We start from the raw sequence: 16,846 nt of genomic DNA, 5'->3' as shown, positions 1-16,846 counted from the left end.
AAATGAACAAAGCAAAAGTACCAGACTCCTTGTTTTCATGATATTGATACCTGTAATTAAAAATATTTCAATGCATTACCATTTGGGGAAATTAGAATATGTTACAGAGTTCTGATAACGTCTAAACTAGTATTTTATAATACGTAGTAATCATATGTTTGTGGTCTTCGTAGTGGATACTTAGTGAGAAGTTTGTCAATGAGTTCCTTCTGTGTTGATGCTTTTGTTTTCATCGGTTCTCAGGTGACCATTGAAAGAACATGTATGTTGATTTTTGTTGTGTATTCCGGAAAAAACAGCTAAAAGGAAATATATTTTTTTTAATATTGATGGGTTCATAGATAAACATGAGCGCTTTTTTGCTGTTTCAATATGCGTACCACACATGTTTTCATTTTTAAAATCATCTGGAAACAATAAACAAAAATTACCATGAGGTCCCCTTTTGGTAAACAAATCCATCGTCCCACTGGCAATCATACCAAATCATTTTGCTTTATATTAATACATAATTATTTTGTAAGACACGGTGTCAATTTATCAAAATAGTGCATTTTCTCAATTGAAATATGTCGTGATTAAGTGCTAATGGGTCCTGGTTTTTTCTGGTGGGCATTAACACGGTGCTAGCTAGTTATGACAAGTTTTAATTCATTGATTTAAAACATTGTAGATTCAACAGAATTATGCAAAAGGATTTGTATTCAATAACATTACCTGTAGCAGTGTAACTACGCCAAATGCACATTTTGAAAATCATTTTTGATGCTCTAGGTCAAAACATCGACCGAATGTGTGATTTTGACTGTAACTTTGGACATCCATTTGACATTCCAGTATGAGTATAATTATTGCTTCATATCACTCAGGAGGCCAGCATTGTCAGTTAAATATCAGATGAAACATATTAGATTGGAATAGTTTTATTTAAGCTATGAATTGTTCTTGAATCAGAACTTTTTGAAATAGTATGCTGACTTAATAGTACGGTGACCGAGTAAGGAAAAGTCGCTTATTTAAGGAGTTTAATTGTCATTCGGACTATACGGCTATAAATCACAGTATTGGTAGTTGAAAGGTTAATCTTAACATTTTGACTTGTTGTCAAAAAATCGTACGGTGCAATTTTTGTAAAATGGGCTTTGAAATACATTAGTTAACTTGAACACAAAATCGACCTAGAAAAGTTTTGAGGTCTAAGTTGTAAAATAACATCCGTGATATGATTTCTGTTATTATATACATTGTTGTTATACCTTATTTTAACGATTTCAAATAAAGTTTAGCAATATTAACCCGTTTTTTTAAGAGTTTATGTAAAAGATTAAAACTACGAATATTTTGCATTGAATAGAGTACGTTTCAATTTAATTTCATAATTTTTTTTAACGCAAAATGTAAAATAATTCACATTTATATGATATTTAATACCTTTATTAATCAATAATATAAAATTAATTTATATCAGACGCATTATTTCAGCAATTTAAGCCAGATATAAGTTTTAACGCTCATACGACGGAGCTAGTCGAATATCATATACAGCCTATTATAGATACATATAAGCAAAGGGAATGTGCTGTATTAACTACATTCAAATACTAGGATGTGTTCCTTGAAGCAGTAGACAGTAGCTGTCAAATGTAAGAGTAGAATGAGAGGGAAATTTGTAACTTCCTTGAGATCGTCTTCTCAAATGTATACTCATGTTTTTGTAACCAACCGTACCAATTACTGAAGGTGTATGCAAGTTTAAATACTCGATATGTTTCAACTTTCTGAGAATTTAATAGATGGCTACTTTGCTTTCAAACAGACTCCTGGACATTTCAACGGTTTATGGAAAGACATGGCAACAGAAAGACCGTTCTAGAAGCCTCAAGGGGATCAGGTGGCACTGTAGGCATAACAAATCAAAAGTCTGCGCTTGTTAGATGGACCCTTTCTAAACATTTCTTAGAATCTCTTAGTCGTGTAACGCTGAAAAGTGCTGGAATTGCTGCAAATAATGCATTATCACAAGGGAAAATAAAACTAAAAGCAATGAAAAGAGATGAACATGTTATTGCCATTGTGGATCATCTGAATGATCCATGGCTGATCCCTTTGATGTGGAATCCCATCCTCCGTGTCTTATTTACATCTCTTCTAGAATGCATGATACACGAGATATTCGAGATTCTTTGCTCACCGCTGAATATGAAGGCTTGAAAATATCTAAAAAATTTATCACTAGTTCTCTATCTTTAGATCCAGGCAAGGAGTCTTTATAGTCCTATATCAAAGTCAAAACTAAAAACGTTTTACAACATGACCACAAAAACAAACATTAGATATAAACCGGAGGAAATACTTTTAGCTCAAATAAATCCATAACTTGTATTTAGACGTGCACTGATTTTGGCAAAATGTAGAGATGATGTTACCATAGATCATGTGACCCTGTGAGTCCCATTCTAAATTCCTTTTCTCAAGATAATGGCACCATCGGAAAATCATGTAAGTCTGATTTGGCGAAGTAATTAGAATCTGAGTCTCTTGTGCACTTTCCATACCCTTATTTGTACCATCACTTTCAACTTGCATCAGAGATGGTATGGCATTGGTTCAATGTATTGATATTAAGAAAGGTAAAACATTCGGTGACCTTGCAGCTGACTTAAAACATATGTTCTGATGAATTTCTATAGCGCACACAGTAGCAGATGTTTTTGACCGCTACGAAATAAATGAACAACTCTATAACCTCTGCCGAAAGGGAACGCTGCACAAAGACTACAGCTTCCACCAAAGTGTATAAGATTATTGAGTGGAGAAGTATTCCTAACTGCAAAACTTTGACAAATCCCTTATGATTCCACCTGATGTGAGCTTTACATAGGCAGAACGTTTGTAAATTCCAAAATTGTCAAAGTTATTTATACCAACACTGTTAATGGCTGTAGTAACTTGCTTAGCACTCAAGAGGAGACCTAGGCTGATACTCAATTCCTTAAACTTTGACACGAAGTTTAGAGAAATGGGAAAGACCGGAAGAACAAGCATACAGACCTCTAATACAAATGTGTTTGTTCTGTGTGTTCGTGTTCACTACTATAAATGTATGACACATGCAAGCGAGTTGTGGGTGCAGATGGGGAGCATTAGCAGTGCAAAGGATGGACGGAGATTTTCACCCACTAACTGCTGTACATGCCCGACCGGATGCGACACAACTTTGTCTCTGTTTGGAGTAGGAAAACAAACTATCTACCAGACTTTGAAGGACACTCACGACTATTTCAGTGGTTTTTGGAGTTTCGATAATATTGCCAAAGATAAAGCCCTTGCTTGTACATGAAAGTTAATTTCAAAGCTCTATGATCAGAAAAATCTCTTTAAAACCATTCCAATATAATTATTATCTAATGCGCGTCAAGCTTGCAGCTAGTAAAGATGTAAGTTTAGTCAGATTACCTCTCTGTGAGGCGGCACTGAAACAGCATGTTTTACGTAATTCGTTTCAAACTAAAAATTTGGACCGCATTACGCATTGCTAAACCCCCTATTACGTCAATTTTACAATACGACTGGCGATAGTTAAATGATTCATTACACCCCGTGTATTGTAAAAGGCATATGTCAGCAGAATTCTTACAGGATCTTGTGTTTTCATTGAAAGGAAAATCTCCATGTAAAATAGTCATGTGTTCGTTCACAACAACACCCTACATGTCCGGAGCTTTGCTCCTGAAAAGTTCAGAATTATGTAGACATTTCAAATCATGTTCCTTGATAGATGAACCAAAACATACTTCTGGCATAATTCTGTTGTGTGGATCTCTTTGATTGGATTTTTTATTGCAACTGTTTTGGAGGTATTGAGTGCTTTTTAGTTTTAATGAATTACATGAATGAGCTTAAGCAAAATACGCCTTCATGATAGTAGGCTTCAGTTAAAAATAATAATAGTTATCCTTTATTGCTGACGCTGAATGTCAACCAGCAATATAACTTCTGTAACTTTAACAGAATATATGTATCATAGATCAAGTGTTTGAAAAACGCCAATTTACAGAATAAATCGATTTCCTAATTCTTTTTGTTTTACATTTTCAAGGTAATTCATTGTTAAAAAATTTGTAAAAAAAATGTCTGTATCTGAAATTTAAACTTAATTGTTGTATATATCTTCAAATTTTAAAAGTATGGAAGAAGAAAAAAGAAAAACAGAATTTGATCTTTGGCTTTATTTTATGAAAAAACTGTCACCACATTTCTTTTTGACGACATCGATATTTCAAAAGTACTCATTTTTCCGAATCCAATGATATATAATATAGACATAAAGTATGTTTGACGATTAAATTTAAAAAATATTGGGTCTGGTCACCGTACTATAAACACACGTTTTACAAATGGAAAATCAGTTTTAGCGACATTTTAAAACGATATACAACTAATGCTTGTTTACCTTGGTTCGTATCTTACCTCTCTAGAGACTTTCTATGAGATTTATTATAAGTTCTTTTGAAGCCAGACTTTTGGTCCTTGTGTAGAGTTGTCTCATTGGCAATCATACCACACCTTCTTTTTATATATCGTTGATATACGCATATCCTCTAGAATCGGTGGCCCTCCATCGGGATTTCAACACTGCGTTTGATTGGTTTATTCAAAATAGAACTAAGAGTTTTGATTTTCTAGATAGTGGTACCTCTTATTTTCCACGTAATATTGATAGTGTCCACTTTATTTCAGCAGATTCAAAACAACGAACAAGACTTACTTTGTATACAAGACAAGCATGAAACAAATGTTTAAAGAAAATGAATGATTTTGTAAAATGAATGATTTGCTGTTTAAAATGTAAATTTGTTATCAATAAAAATGCCTTCAACAACGGGTCCTATTGAATAACATGATATTGATCGAAGTTGTATGACATAAGGGAAAGCGATTAAAAGAAGAAGACCCCAATCATTACCACAAAGATTAACAGCAAAAAATGTATCAGGCAATCAACGACAATCGCTGGTGGGAGGCACATGTGAAAGTGGTTAACATTTTAAGGGCTCTTTTCGCAATGCTCAGTTGAAAAAAGATCAAACTCATTAATTGAAAATAAACTGACAACGCCATGGCTAAAAAATTGAAAGACAAAGAGACAAATAACAGTACAGAAGACACAACATAGAACACTAAAGACTAAGCATTTTTATAGAATTGAAAGATTTACTACAGTGTCGTAATTAACAGAGTCTTTTTCAAAAACATGGAAATCGTAGTTACTAACTTCTTGATTAAGGTCACGAAAAATCTCACTTTATGATGAACATTCAGATGCCTGATGATATGAAGATCTTTAAGTGCAGACGTGTTGTGTTAAAATATTTTTTTATATTTCTAATCATTTAATTGTGATATATAATTTATTGTAATGGATCATTTGACACAATAACATGGTTATTTAAACTCACTTACAATACCTTCTAATTAAGAATAGGTGTTAATTTTTAAAAGACATTAACACAATAGTTTAAGTGATAGATACAATGGATAAGCGTTGATTCGGGAAAAACAAATCATTTGCCCTCCGGGCTCATGGTTTCTTTTTCAAGAATCAACGCTTATCCATTGTATCTATATCACGGAACTAAGTTTGAATTACTACTGAACAACTATTCTTGTTCACATATAAAGCTGAGTTCACAAAGAAAGAATTTCTAATGAAGAAAATATAAGAACTGCTTCATATTTCGATATTTTCGTCCTATTGACACAGATGGAAGTCTTCAAAAAAGAGTAAATGACAAATATAATGATTTCACAACTTTCCAAATGTTAAGTTCCAGTTTCTTTTATAATGCGACATCAATTCCATCTTATGTTGTAAACATATCTCATCTGATACCTTACGCATGTACATTTATATGTTCAAACTATACAATTAATTAACAAAATAACTGTTCTGATCAAAATATGAGCGAGCTGACTATAATCGACATCCTATTGGTTTTACGATCACTTTCACAAATATGTTGACCAAAATGATGTGTCTATGTCACAACTCCTAGGTGATGGCCATGGGCTTATGCAGTCTTATATCAATAGACCCAAAACAGTTGTTAGATCTGTAAGTGTACCTATAATGACCTATTCCCGAAAGTAACATCTAACTGAGTGTGGGTGCGCATGGAAGGGGATTAATGAATAGGAAGAAACGCCTTTCATGTCGACGCATCCGTTCTCGCGCCTGAACATAGTCGTGCAATTTTTCCAGGTTTTGTTTTAACCTTGACATGTTTCTTCTTCATATATAAATAATGTTTGAGCATTGGCAAGCTTCTTTTGCTTTGAAGTTCATGTTTCTATAAATGAAAATGTCAATCGGTTACATTCATTGAAAACTTGTAAATTATTCTAGAGGATTTAAATAAAGGCAACAGTAGTATACCGCCGTTCGAAACTCATAAATCGAGAGAAAAAAAAACAAATCCAGGTTACAAATTAAAACTGAGGAAAACGCATTAAATACAACAAGGAGCTCTCGAGAGCCTGAATCGCTCACCTGTTATTATTAGCTAAAATCTTTCATCAGGATTATTTTTGCGTTTCAATATATATTAATAGGGTGGCTTAAAAATGCCATTTAAATTTTTTTTGTATTTTGTTTATTGTATCTGTCATATTTTCTTCAAAAGTAATTAAATATTTCATTTTAGCCATAGTGTCTCTGTTTCTTGGCGAACAAGGAAATGAAATACAAAATTTATACCAGATTCATTTGAGAAGATATTTTGAGTTAAAAAAACAAAAACTGCAAAATGTCCTAAAAATAACCAATTTAGTGGCAGCAACCCAACAATGCTCTAAATGCTTCAGTTTCTGAGACATAAGCAAATAACTGCATTTGACCCCTATGTTTTATTTTTAGTCATGGCGGACATGTTTGTTGATGGATCAAAAATTCGGATACAATTCACAAATCAGATTCCTAAAGGAACATTCATTTGAAGTGAAGAAGCATTAGATACAAAAGTTTCAGAGAAGAGCTAGTAGAATTTTCTATAATTTTGATTTTATTTGTTCAAACAGTAGTACACTACACTGTAAATAAACATATCATCGATACCAGGATTAAATGTTTTATTTACGCCAGACGCGCGTTTCGTCTACAAAAGACTCATCAGTGACGCTCGAATCCAAATAAGTTAAACAGGCCAAATAAAGTACGAAGTTGAAGAGCATTGAGGACCAAAATTCCCAAAAGTTTTGTCAAATACAGCTAAGGTAATCTATTCTTTAGGTAGAAAAGCCTTAGCATTTCAAAAATTCTAAAGTTTTGTGGACAGTTAATATATGAATCTCAGAGATATGAATACGACCATATCAATGATAAAGTTCTTTTTGAGATAGAGCAGGTGCCAATTTGTGAATTTGAATTTATTGTCACGGGTCCCATGCGTTAATAAACTTTCATACATATGAAATAGAATAAAGTAAAGTCTTGAGATTTATTACGTATGTTTGTTGAAGGAACCGCAGTTATTAATAGCATTATTGAAAGTTCAAACAGAGTCAGCAACACTGATCAAACGATGTATTTGTGTCTACTGTTGTAGAGTTTGTCAGATGATTGTATGAAGATAGTGACGATGAAGCCTTTCTTTTATTAAAAATAGCTACAATGAAAGAAAGAAGGGCAATACCTAAATTTGAGTACTTTTAAACATTGTTTTGAGTTGTAACAATCATGAACACGCCGATATATAGTGGGGAAAATATGTTAAGATAATTCATTAATTGTTAAAGTTACATGTAGAAACGACGAAATACAAACTATAGACGCATTCAGCGAGTGTATAGTTTGTCAAAGTTTATGCAAACTATGCAAAGGTATGTTAGAAACAAATTATCTAAACGTATACTAGCTGAACCGTTTGCATCGTTTGTGTTAGAAAGAAATGCACTCTTGATGTAAATTATAAGGAACCATATATTTTTGGAATCAGTGTCAATTAAACAATCAAATAATAGAATAAATAACATTTTTTAAATTGTAACAAACTTAGTATACCCCTTATTTTAAACAAAAGTGTATAGAAACCATTTATTTTTGGAATCAGTATACAAATATCTATCTGTTGCGACTGGAAATGGCATGTTAAACTGTATTTTGTTATTTTATCATTTTTTTATTTTGAATATATTGTTTTTGGTGGAAAGACTATCTATTTTTGTTTAATTTAATCGGAAGGACAGTTATGGAATAACCGTTTCACAAATGATATTGGATATGTTCCTTAAGTCGTAACTACACTACCGAATTAGACTATTTACCGGATTTGTTATAACATGAGCAACACTACGGGTGACACATGTGGAGCAGGATCTGCTTACCCTTCCGGGACACCTAAGACTACCCCTAGTTTTTGATGGGGTTGATGTTGCCTATTCTTTAGTTTTCTATGTTGTGTCGTGTGTACTATTCTTTGTGTATCTTTTTCATTTTTAGCCAAGGCGTTGTCAGTTTATTTTTGATTTATGAGTTTGACTATCTCTCTGGTATCTTTCGTCCCTCTTTTATAAAACACTGTTATATGAGTTCAAATACACAAAATCATTTCCAGGCAAAATATGATATATCGTGAGGAACATTAATTTTTAGTATTACATTCAATTTAATTTATAGATTACTAGGGAATTGCTGAATTTGGTTGTATTGCATATTAAATTAAAGTGCATGTGTCTATAAGTCAAAAACATAGAAAAGAATAAAATGATTAAACTTCAATGCGTAATGCAATCCGGTCTTTCTGGGGAATTGTTATTGTGGACTTTAATTTAATATGCAATTTATTTCTTTAAAAAAATTATGAAGAAGACATAAAAAATGAATTATTTTGTTGAAATCTATGAAACTGAACAACAGTGTATCTCCTTAAGTAACTTGCATACATGTATGTTGTCTTTTAAATATTTAAAGTTAGAAAAAGTTCTGATTAAACACAGGTTTAGATGATTCAGGTCCAATCAAAAGAGCAAGACAGGTATATAGCAGAACACTATTACAGCTATTCTATAAAAGCATGCATTATGCAAAACAAAACTTTCATAGACTTGCTTGCTATATTTTCTTGAATGTTTCAAACAATATGAAGGCAGAGTTTCAGTCTGTTTTATATACTGGGACTTGATTGGACAATAGAAATTAACATCAAATTCCAGTATTTAGTAGACAGACTGAAACAGTCTACATACCTGTTGTTTACAAACAAACATAAATGCAAACATACATACATAAATACAAACAAACATAGTAAGCAAGTTGATCAAAGGTTTGCTTTGCATGCTTTCATAAAAGATCTGTAATTAAAATTCAGGAGTAGATCTAGTACACTATGAAAGACTAGTTCCAGTACTTCCCAATTAAAGAAACAAGGGGTTACCCCAAAATTCTCGCACTACTTCACTGGAATATTCAAATCTGACCTCTCTAAGATCTGATACCAGTGTTGATGTCAGTTAAGAAGGCTGAAAAATACTGACTCAAACAAGCTTTGTCATTTACAATGAAAATTGTGAATAAACATTCTAATATTGTAGAGGCCTAAACTTAAATCATAGGAATAGATATCCTTATCATGAAATCTTGGATTAATTATTATTAACATAAAACATAGGAACATATATCCTTAACATGAAACATAGGAATAAAAATACTTTATATATATTATCCTTAATATATGAGACAAAGGAATAAATATTCTTAACATAAAATATGGGAATAAATATTCCTAGCATGAAACATGAGAATAAATATCCCAGACATCAAACATGGGAATAAACATCTCTAACATGAAATCTAGGAATAAATATCTTGATCATAGAAAAAAATATCCTTTCCATGAAACATTGCAATAAATACCTTTAGCAAGAAACATTGGAATAAATATTCTTCATATAAAAACTGGAAATAGATATCCTTAACATGATTCAAAGAATAAATGTCCTTAACATGAAAACTAGGAATAAATATCTGTAAAATGAAACATAGGAATTTAAAAGGGCATAAATAAGCATTATTCTTGGTTTTCGCACCATAACTTTAGTATAAGTAAATACAAATCTATAAAATATACCCATAAAAGGAAAGTTGGGCTCGATTTTGGGAGTTTTGGTTCAAAGAGTTTAGGAATAAGGGGTCCAAAGGGTCCAAAATTAAACTTTGTTTGAATTCATCAAAAATTGAATAATTTGGGTTCTTTGATATGCCGAATCTAACTGTGTATGTAGATTCTTAATTTTTTGTCCTGTTTCAAATTGGTCTACATTAAGGTCCAAAGGGTCCAAATTTAAACTAAGTTTGATTTTAACAAAAATTGAATCCTTGGGGTTCTTTGATATGCTGAATCTAAACATGTACTTAGATTTTTGATTTTTGGTCCAGTTTTAAAGTTGGTCCAAATCAGGGTCCAAATTTTTTTTTTTAAGTTTAAGTTCTTAGACCACATTCATTATGTGTCAGAAACTTGTGTTGTGTCAACTATTTAATCACAATCCAAATTCAGAGCTGTATCAAGCTTGAATGTTGTGTCCATACTTGCCCCAATGTTCAGGGTTCGAACTCTGCGGTCGTATAAAGCTGTGCCCTGCGGAGCATCTGGTTGTAAATTTTTACAAAGTATTTACCTCTGTATCTCAAGGGCCAAGTTCATTATAGATAGAGAAATTTCTTAGTAGCAAGAATGTTTAGTAAAGTAAGATTTACAAACACATCACCATCACCAAAACACAATTTTGTCAAGAATCCATCTGTGTCCTTTTTTTAAATTGCAAATAGACCAAGGTGTGCGACACAGGCTCTTACGAGCCTCTAGTTTCTAGGAGTTATGGCCCTTTGAACATATTTGCCTCAATATACTACTGCAAGTTTTTCATAACAACTCCTCTAAAACCCCACAACAGATTATCATGAAACTCTAGAAAAAAAAAATGAATCATAATTTCCTGATAATATGCACATCTACATAGTATGTAACTAAAATACACTTTTAATTTTAAGATGGTACAAGAGACCTCATCAAATTGATTTTTTTCAATTTAACAGAAATTGTGAGCTTTTATGTGACAGCTTTAATGTTTAAATATCTTTTTATTTCAGAGAATGGAAATCGAGAAAACTGTACTACATATACTACATGTACTAATGAAGCAAGAATTACCATTTCAAATGTCCCGAAGACAGCTGCACACAAGAGAATTCTAAACAAAAGCAGCAATGAAGAGCATATCCTCATACAACATACTCAATTCTTTGTTAAATGATGCAAAAATGAAAATATCAGAAACATCAAAAAGATTATAAGCAGATAAGATAATTTCAAATCAGCCTGAAAAGTCTATATATCTTTAGAATAAACAAATAATTCATTGGCACTTAATTCAGATAAAATTCTTCAAATGGGATGGGCATCCAAGTCAATAAATCCAGAGTTACATGAAGTCAACAACTAAGGCAATATATTGCATTAACACATCAAGTAGCAGTATCCTAAATATTAAACAAGGTCAGCATTTTCAAACTTCTTGAGATGAGAAACTTTGTTCCTTGTGCTTTTCAAAGAAGAAAGGAAATTTCATTTCACCCCGTGAAAAACTATCAAAATAACGGAATTGCTTCTTTCAAAAACTAGTGAAATATTTCTTTCTTTTATGAACATGACTAATGATAGATTTAAAGTCTTACACATGCTTGTGGTGAAAATGATATATTGAGAATAATTGTAAAATTCATCCATGATACCAGAAACCCTTTTGTGATAGACAAAAAACATAAGAATGACACCTGATTATATAATATTGTTATGTATGTGTTTATAATTATTTTGTTATGTTGTTGAATTTGGGTGATATTCTTGTGAATTTGGATTTAAAACTGATAAGATATCTTTATCTTATGGAAGCGTTTTTCTTATAAACTTCTAGTGGAAGACACTTTCTGACAGATTTAATACTTGTGATAAAATTTGCTGGACCATTTGTATTCACAAACTATCTAAACTAACTTTAAAATTCTTAAAAAGATTTCAGGCATATTATACTAATCATTTAGGTGGCTCGGTAGTATTTCCTGGCCCATAAGGGATAATGATAGCCTTTTTAGAATTTTCACCACTTTATAACACTGCAAAAAAAATCTACATTCACAGTTAACTGAAGTACTTTTATTTTACTATTCAGAAATGAATATGAATGTGTATCATGACCGTTTACTTTTTTTGCTATTTTCAAAAATCTAAGGCCACTAGTGCTTTTAGTACTTTTATCATGCAGTAAATATACAATTTAAACAAAGTCTTAAAAATTCATTTTCATCTGTTTGTAAAAAAATGTCTGACATGTTTAATATTTGTAAACAATATTAGTGAAACCATTTTCTTCATAAATTATATAAACAAACTTTAAAATATTTAAAAAGATATCGTGCATATCATACTACATGTAATCAATAAAATTTAAAAGTCGTCAAATTCTATCGATTACATTTAAAGGTCATATGCAAGTATATCTTTGAGAAACTGCATACAAGTTCAATTTTGTTTGCTGGACCATTTTCTTTAAGAACTATATAAAGAATCTTTAAAATATTTTTTTAAGATTTCGGACAAATTATATTTATCAATAAATTAAATATTATCGCATTTAAAATTGTAGATTTAAGGAATCATGTTTGGATGACGGGATTAATTTTTGTAAATGAAACGTTCCTTCACAAAACTGACAATTATAAAATAGATTGAAATCTTACCTTTGGCTCCTGTAGTAGATTCTTGTCAATATTTTGTCTGGTTTATTTTTTGCATAGTATAAAGAATGTAGTTCTTTAAACTTCCGTGTTGATATATCAAACATCGACGGATGTGTTCTTGATACAACAAAACAATTGTCTCTCCTACAATTGTATAACAGCTGATTGTAAGTTTTGTCTCGAATATTGCTGTTGTTTACCTAAAGTGTTTGTTGTGAATATTAAATGAATTGGATATTTGTTAAAAGAACACCAATATATGAGCATTCACTAGTCAAAGCACCCCACTGTGACTAGCTAAACATTACCAACAATAATTCGATACACAATTAATACGTACCCGTGTTTAAAATAGTCACGCCTATAAACAGCGACACCTTTATATTTTTTTCTTCGTCGTCTTGTTTAACGATGTTTCGTTCTGTAGGAAATTAAAACATTAAATTTACTTAAACATAGAATAGTAAGTATAGAATACAATTTAAAAGATATTCGTTCACATGATTGGTCATGCATGATATGCTGGTAATGTGCGTAATGTCCTGTAATTCAAGATTCAAAATTAGTTCGTTTCCTACGTCAAAATGGAGGTTCAAATGTTTACGTTTTTGGCCATGAATATGCAAATCATTTATTCAGGCGCGGATCCAGAGCTTAATATTGTTTCGGGTAGCTTATCCAATGTAATTCACTGTTACATAAATGGCTATACGTTACCATCCATTGTTACAAAAATAGATGTGTTTGGTGTGTACATCTCTGGAATGTTGTGTATTCAATTTTATAGGCTGAACATCAATGTTGTCTTCATTATAATTCCATGCATACACAAGTAATAACACCAAATACATTTTTTATAAAAATATAATGTAAACAAGATATGTTTAACCGTCTGTCTGAGCAAAAATGCGTGTGAATATAGCTGATGAGTCGTTTTATAGTTCAAGCACAGCAGAAAACACGTGGTCGTTCATTGGTGTTTGTTTACTTGAAATGCTCGTTGTTTTTACTGCATACTTAGAAACTACTTTTTTGCTATTCTTATTTAACAGCAGATATAATAAGTATTTACAAATGGATTGTATTGCTTTCATGAGTTTTATGATACACCTTGTCTGAGAAATAGGTCTTGTTAGGTCCTTTTACAAAATTGAGGCATTGATGACCTTATTGTTATTCACATTATAGCTTAATAGTAATATAGGGGAGCATATAGGACAGATTGGCCTATGTGTAGTGTCAATGCATCAACTATCAAAATTCTACTTGCTCTGACTAATTGCTCAAAGTCTTTCTTTTCTAAGTATAGAGCAACTCCTCTAATGATTATAAGTAAGGAACACATTATTCCAATGCCTAAGTCCTGTTTTGTTTGTCTCTCTTATTTCCTTATTTATTTATTTTTATCCATACTTCAAAAAGTACAGTTAAACATGAATTTGGATTAAATTTTAGGTGTATTTAGTTAATTTTATGACATAACACCACTATATTCTTTTAAAAAAACCCAGACACATTCAGAGTCTATTCATTGATCCCCTTAGCTTATCATTCGGTATTCAATTTATAATTTATATAAGAACTCAACAGCTATTTGTAGGAATTTTGAATTCAAATTCAAGACAAAATTTCAAGAACTTGTGACGATAGAAATAATTTAAACTGCATAATTGCGTTTTAGCTTTGTGTAAAGTTTTGTTTGCGTTGATTATAATGTTTTACTCCCTTTCAGGCTTATTGGATGTTCCCTCAATTTAGACCAATTAGTAGAACTTGTACATATTATACAGTTACTAATCTAAAAGCAAGTATTATCAAAGAGCTGAAGAGCTCTGAGGGAGAATTCATCATGGAATAAATTTGGACCAATGAGAGCTGCGCACCTTCTAAATCAAAACATTTGATTAAAGTTGAAAGTTAATTATCTAAAATTCAATTGAATTTAACAACTACTTCAACATATTTTATAATTCTAATTGTGTACCACTGAATGGCTGGCTCGACCATTCGAATTTTTTTTTTTCAACAAAGTGAGGACTGAAAAATCTACTCAGTTTTAATTCTCCATTGATAAAGTTCATAGTTATAACTCTCATCACAGGGATACATGTACTTATAAAAAAACAATATGATTAATATAAGCTGTGTGAAGCTTGTTTCCAAATCCTACATTTTGATATACAGTAGACTCCACCTAATCGGATATCCGCTAAACAAATATATCGGCTATTGTAATATTATTTCCAAACACCAAACCTTTCCCTATATTTTTAATGTTAATTTTATCGAGTTATCGAATTACGGATATAATAATATATCGGCAAATCGGATAAGAAATCTAATTAAAAACTAAGCACAATCGGATATTTTCAATGTGAAATGTATCCGTAAGTTACAAAATCATGCAGACTAGAAAATTTAGTTTTTTTTAAACTAAAAAGCATTTTTATCTTATAAAACAGTTGTTTATAGTCATTGTCTTTCTATATAAAAGAGGGACGAAAGATACCAAAGGGACAGTCAAACTCATAAATCTAAAACAAACTGACAACGCCATGGCTAAAAATGAAAAAGACAAACAGAAAAACAATAGTACACATGACACAACATAGACAACTAAAGAATAAACAACACGAACCCCACCAAAAACTAGGGGTGATCTCAGGTGCTCCGGAAGGTTAAGCAGATCCCGCTCCACATGTGGCACCCGTCGTGTTGCTTATGTGATTACAAATCCGGTAAATAGTCTAATTCGGTAGGTCACATTCATGAAAGGGAAGGGGATTGTAATTACGACGTAAGGAACATATCCGATATCATTTGTGAAACGGTTATTCCATAACGGTCAACCAACTCGTGATGGCGTCCGTTAAATTTACGAAGGGATGATTTCAACTTCACCATTTGGAACTCTTGGTTTAATAGCTTCCTTGTGAGCAGTAACCCTCTATCAAGAAAGTCATGATAGGAAATGAAAGCACGGGAATATCGTATCAATTGGGAGATATAAAGTGAATAAAATGTCCCCAAAATTCAAATGGGTTTGAATTTTATTATTTACAACCTACAACAAAGATCCTACGTTTGGAGAATTTTGATAAAACTCGAAATCTTCACAGAACTTCAGACATTTAATTCAAAAAGAATGTATCTCCTTCTGAATAATTTATTGCAATTTACATATAAATCCCTTTAGGCAAAAGAAATCTGACTTTTGTCAGATATAGTTTTGTTTATCTTTTTACATAAATAAGGCCGTTAGTTTTCTCGTTTGAATTGTTTTACATTGTCTTATCGGGGCCTTTTATATCTGACTATGGGGTATGGGCTTTGCTCATTGTTGAAGGCCGTACGGTGACCTATAGTTGTTAATGTCTGTGTCATTTTGGTCTTTTGTGGATAGTTGTCTCATTGGCAATCATACCATCTTCTTTTTTATATTGTAACATGTGCCTAAACCACACACATGTCATGGCTGCCATTTCGATTGTTTACAAAATGTGAAATAGCCCCGAGAACCATACCCTAAATACAAATAATTTTCAGAAAACTTAAAACTTAATGCATGATATTAAGGCAATCATAAATATTTTCATTAATATAAAATTTGTTTATTCAAAGGAATAAAATACATAACAAATACGATGATAGCTTATAGATTGTACACACAACACCATAAAATGATTTGATCTATTTATAGCTCAATTAGTTTACCTGTGATGGACTGTGATAAATGTAAATAACGGATAAAATTCGTTTTAGAACTCAAATAATAATGTTTATCGGTTTACTGATAATACAGGTTTAATAAAAGTTGTAATTCCGTATTTATTCTCGCGGCCCCCCTTTTATCTTTGCATTCTAAACTTTGACCGTGTATGTCACGTGACTTTAGCGTATTGTGACGTCACTTCCAAATTTTCTAACGTTTGAACGGGAAGGTTGTTCAATTTGCTTTGAAAAATCCAGTTCCATCCTCAACACAGATGAAACCTCAGAAAAGAAACAGGCAACCGCCTAATAGTTTACGATCTGGTTCAGAGAAAAAGGCTA

At 31.8% G+C, this 16,846-nt stretch overlaps 1 protein-coding gene across 1 annotated transcript in view; it reads right to left on the bottom strand.

Annotated features, from left to right (window-relative positions):
• The window catches only part of LOC139514534 (uncharacterized), a 29,962-nt gene extending 16,634 nt beyond the window's left edge, over positions 1 to 13,328 (bottom strand). Inside the window, exons 1-2 of the mRNA XM_071303900.1 lie at positions 12,794 to 13,328; positions 1 to 50 (exon numbers count right to left, since the gene is read on the bottom strand). Of these exons, the coding sequence (XP_071160001.1) occupies positions 1 to 39 (39 nt within the window). The 5' untranslated portion in view covers positions 40 to 50; positions 12,794 to 13,328. The remainder of the gene's footprint in view (positions 51 to 12,793) is intronic.
• Positions 13,329 to 16,846: the final 3,518 nt, after the last annotated feature.

This window comes from Mytilus edulis, chromosome 3 (genome assembly GCF_963676685.1).
Source record: "Mytilus edulis chromosome 3, xbMytEdul2.2, whole genome shotgun sequence".
Taxonomy (NCBI): Eukaryota; Metazoa; Mollusca; class Bivalvia; order Mytilida; family Mytilidae; genus Mytilus; species Mytilus edulis.
This window is presented reverse-complemented; position numbering and strand designations above follow the sequence as displayed.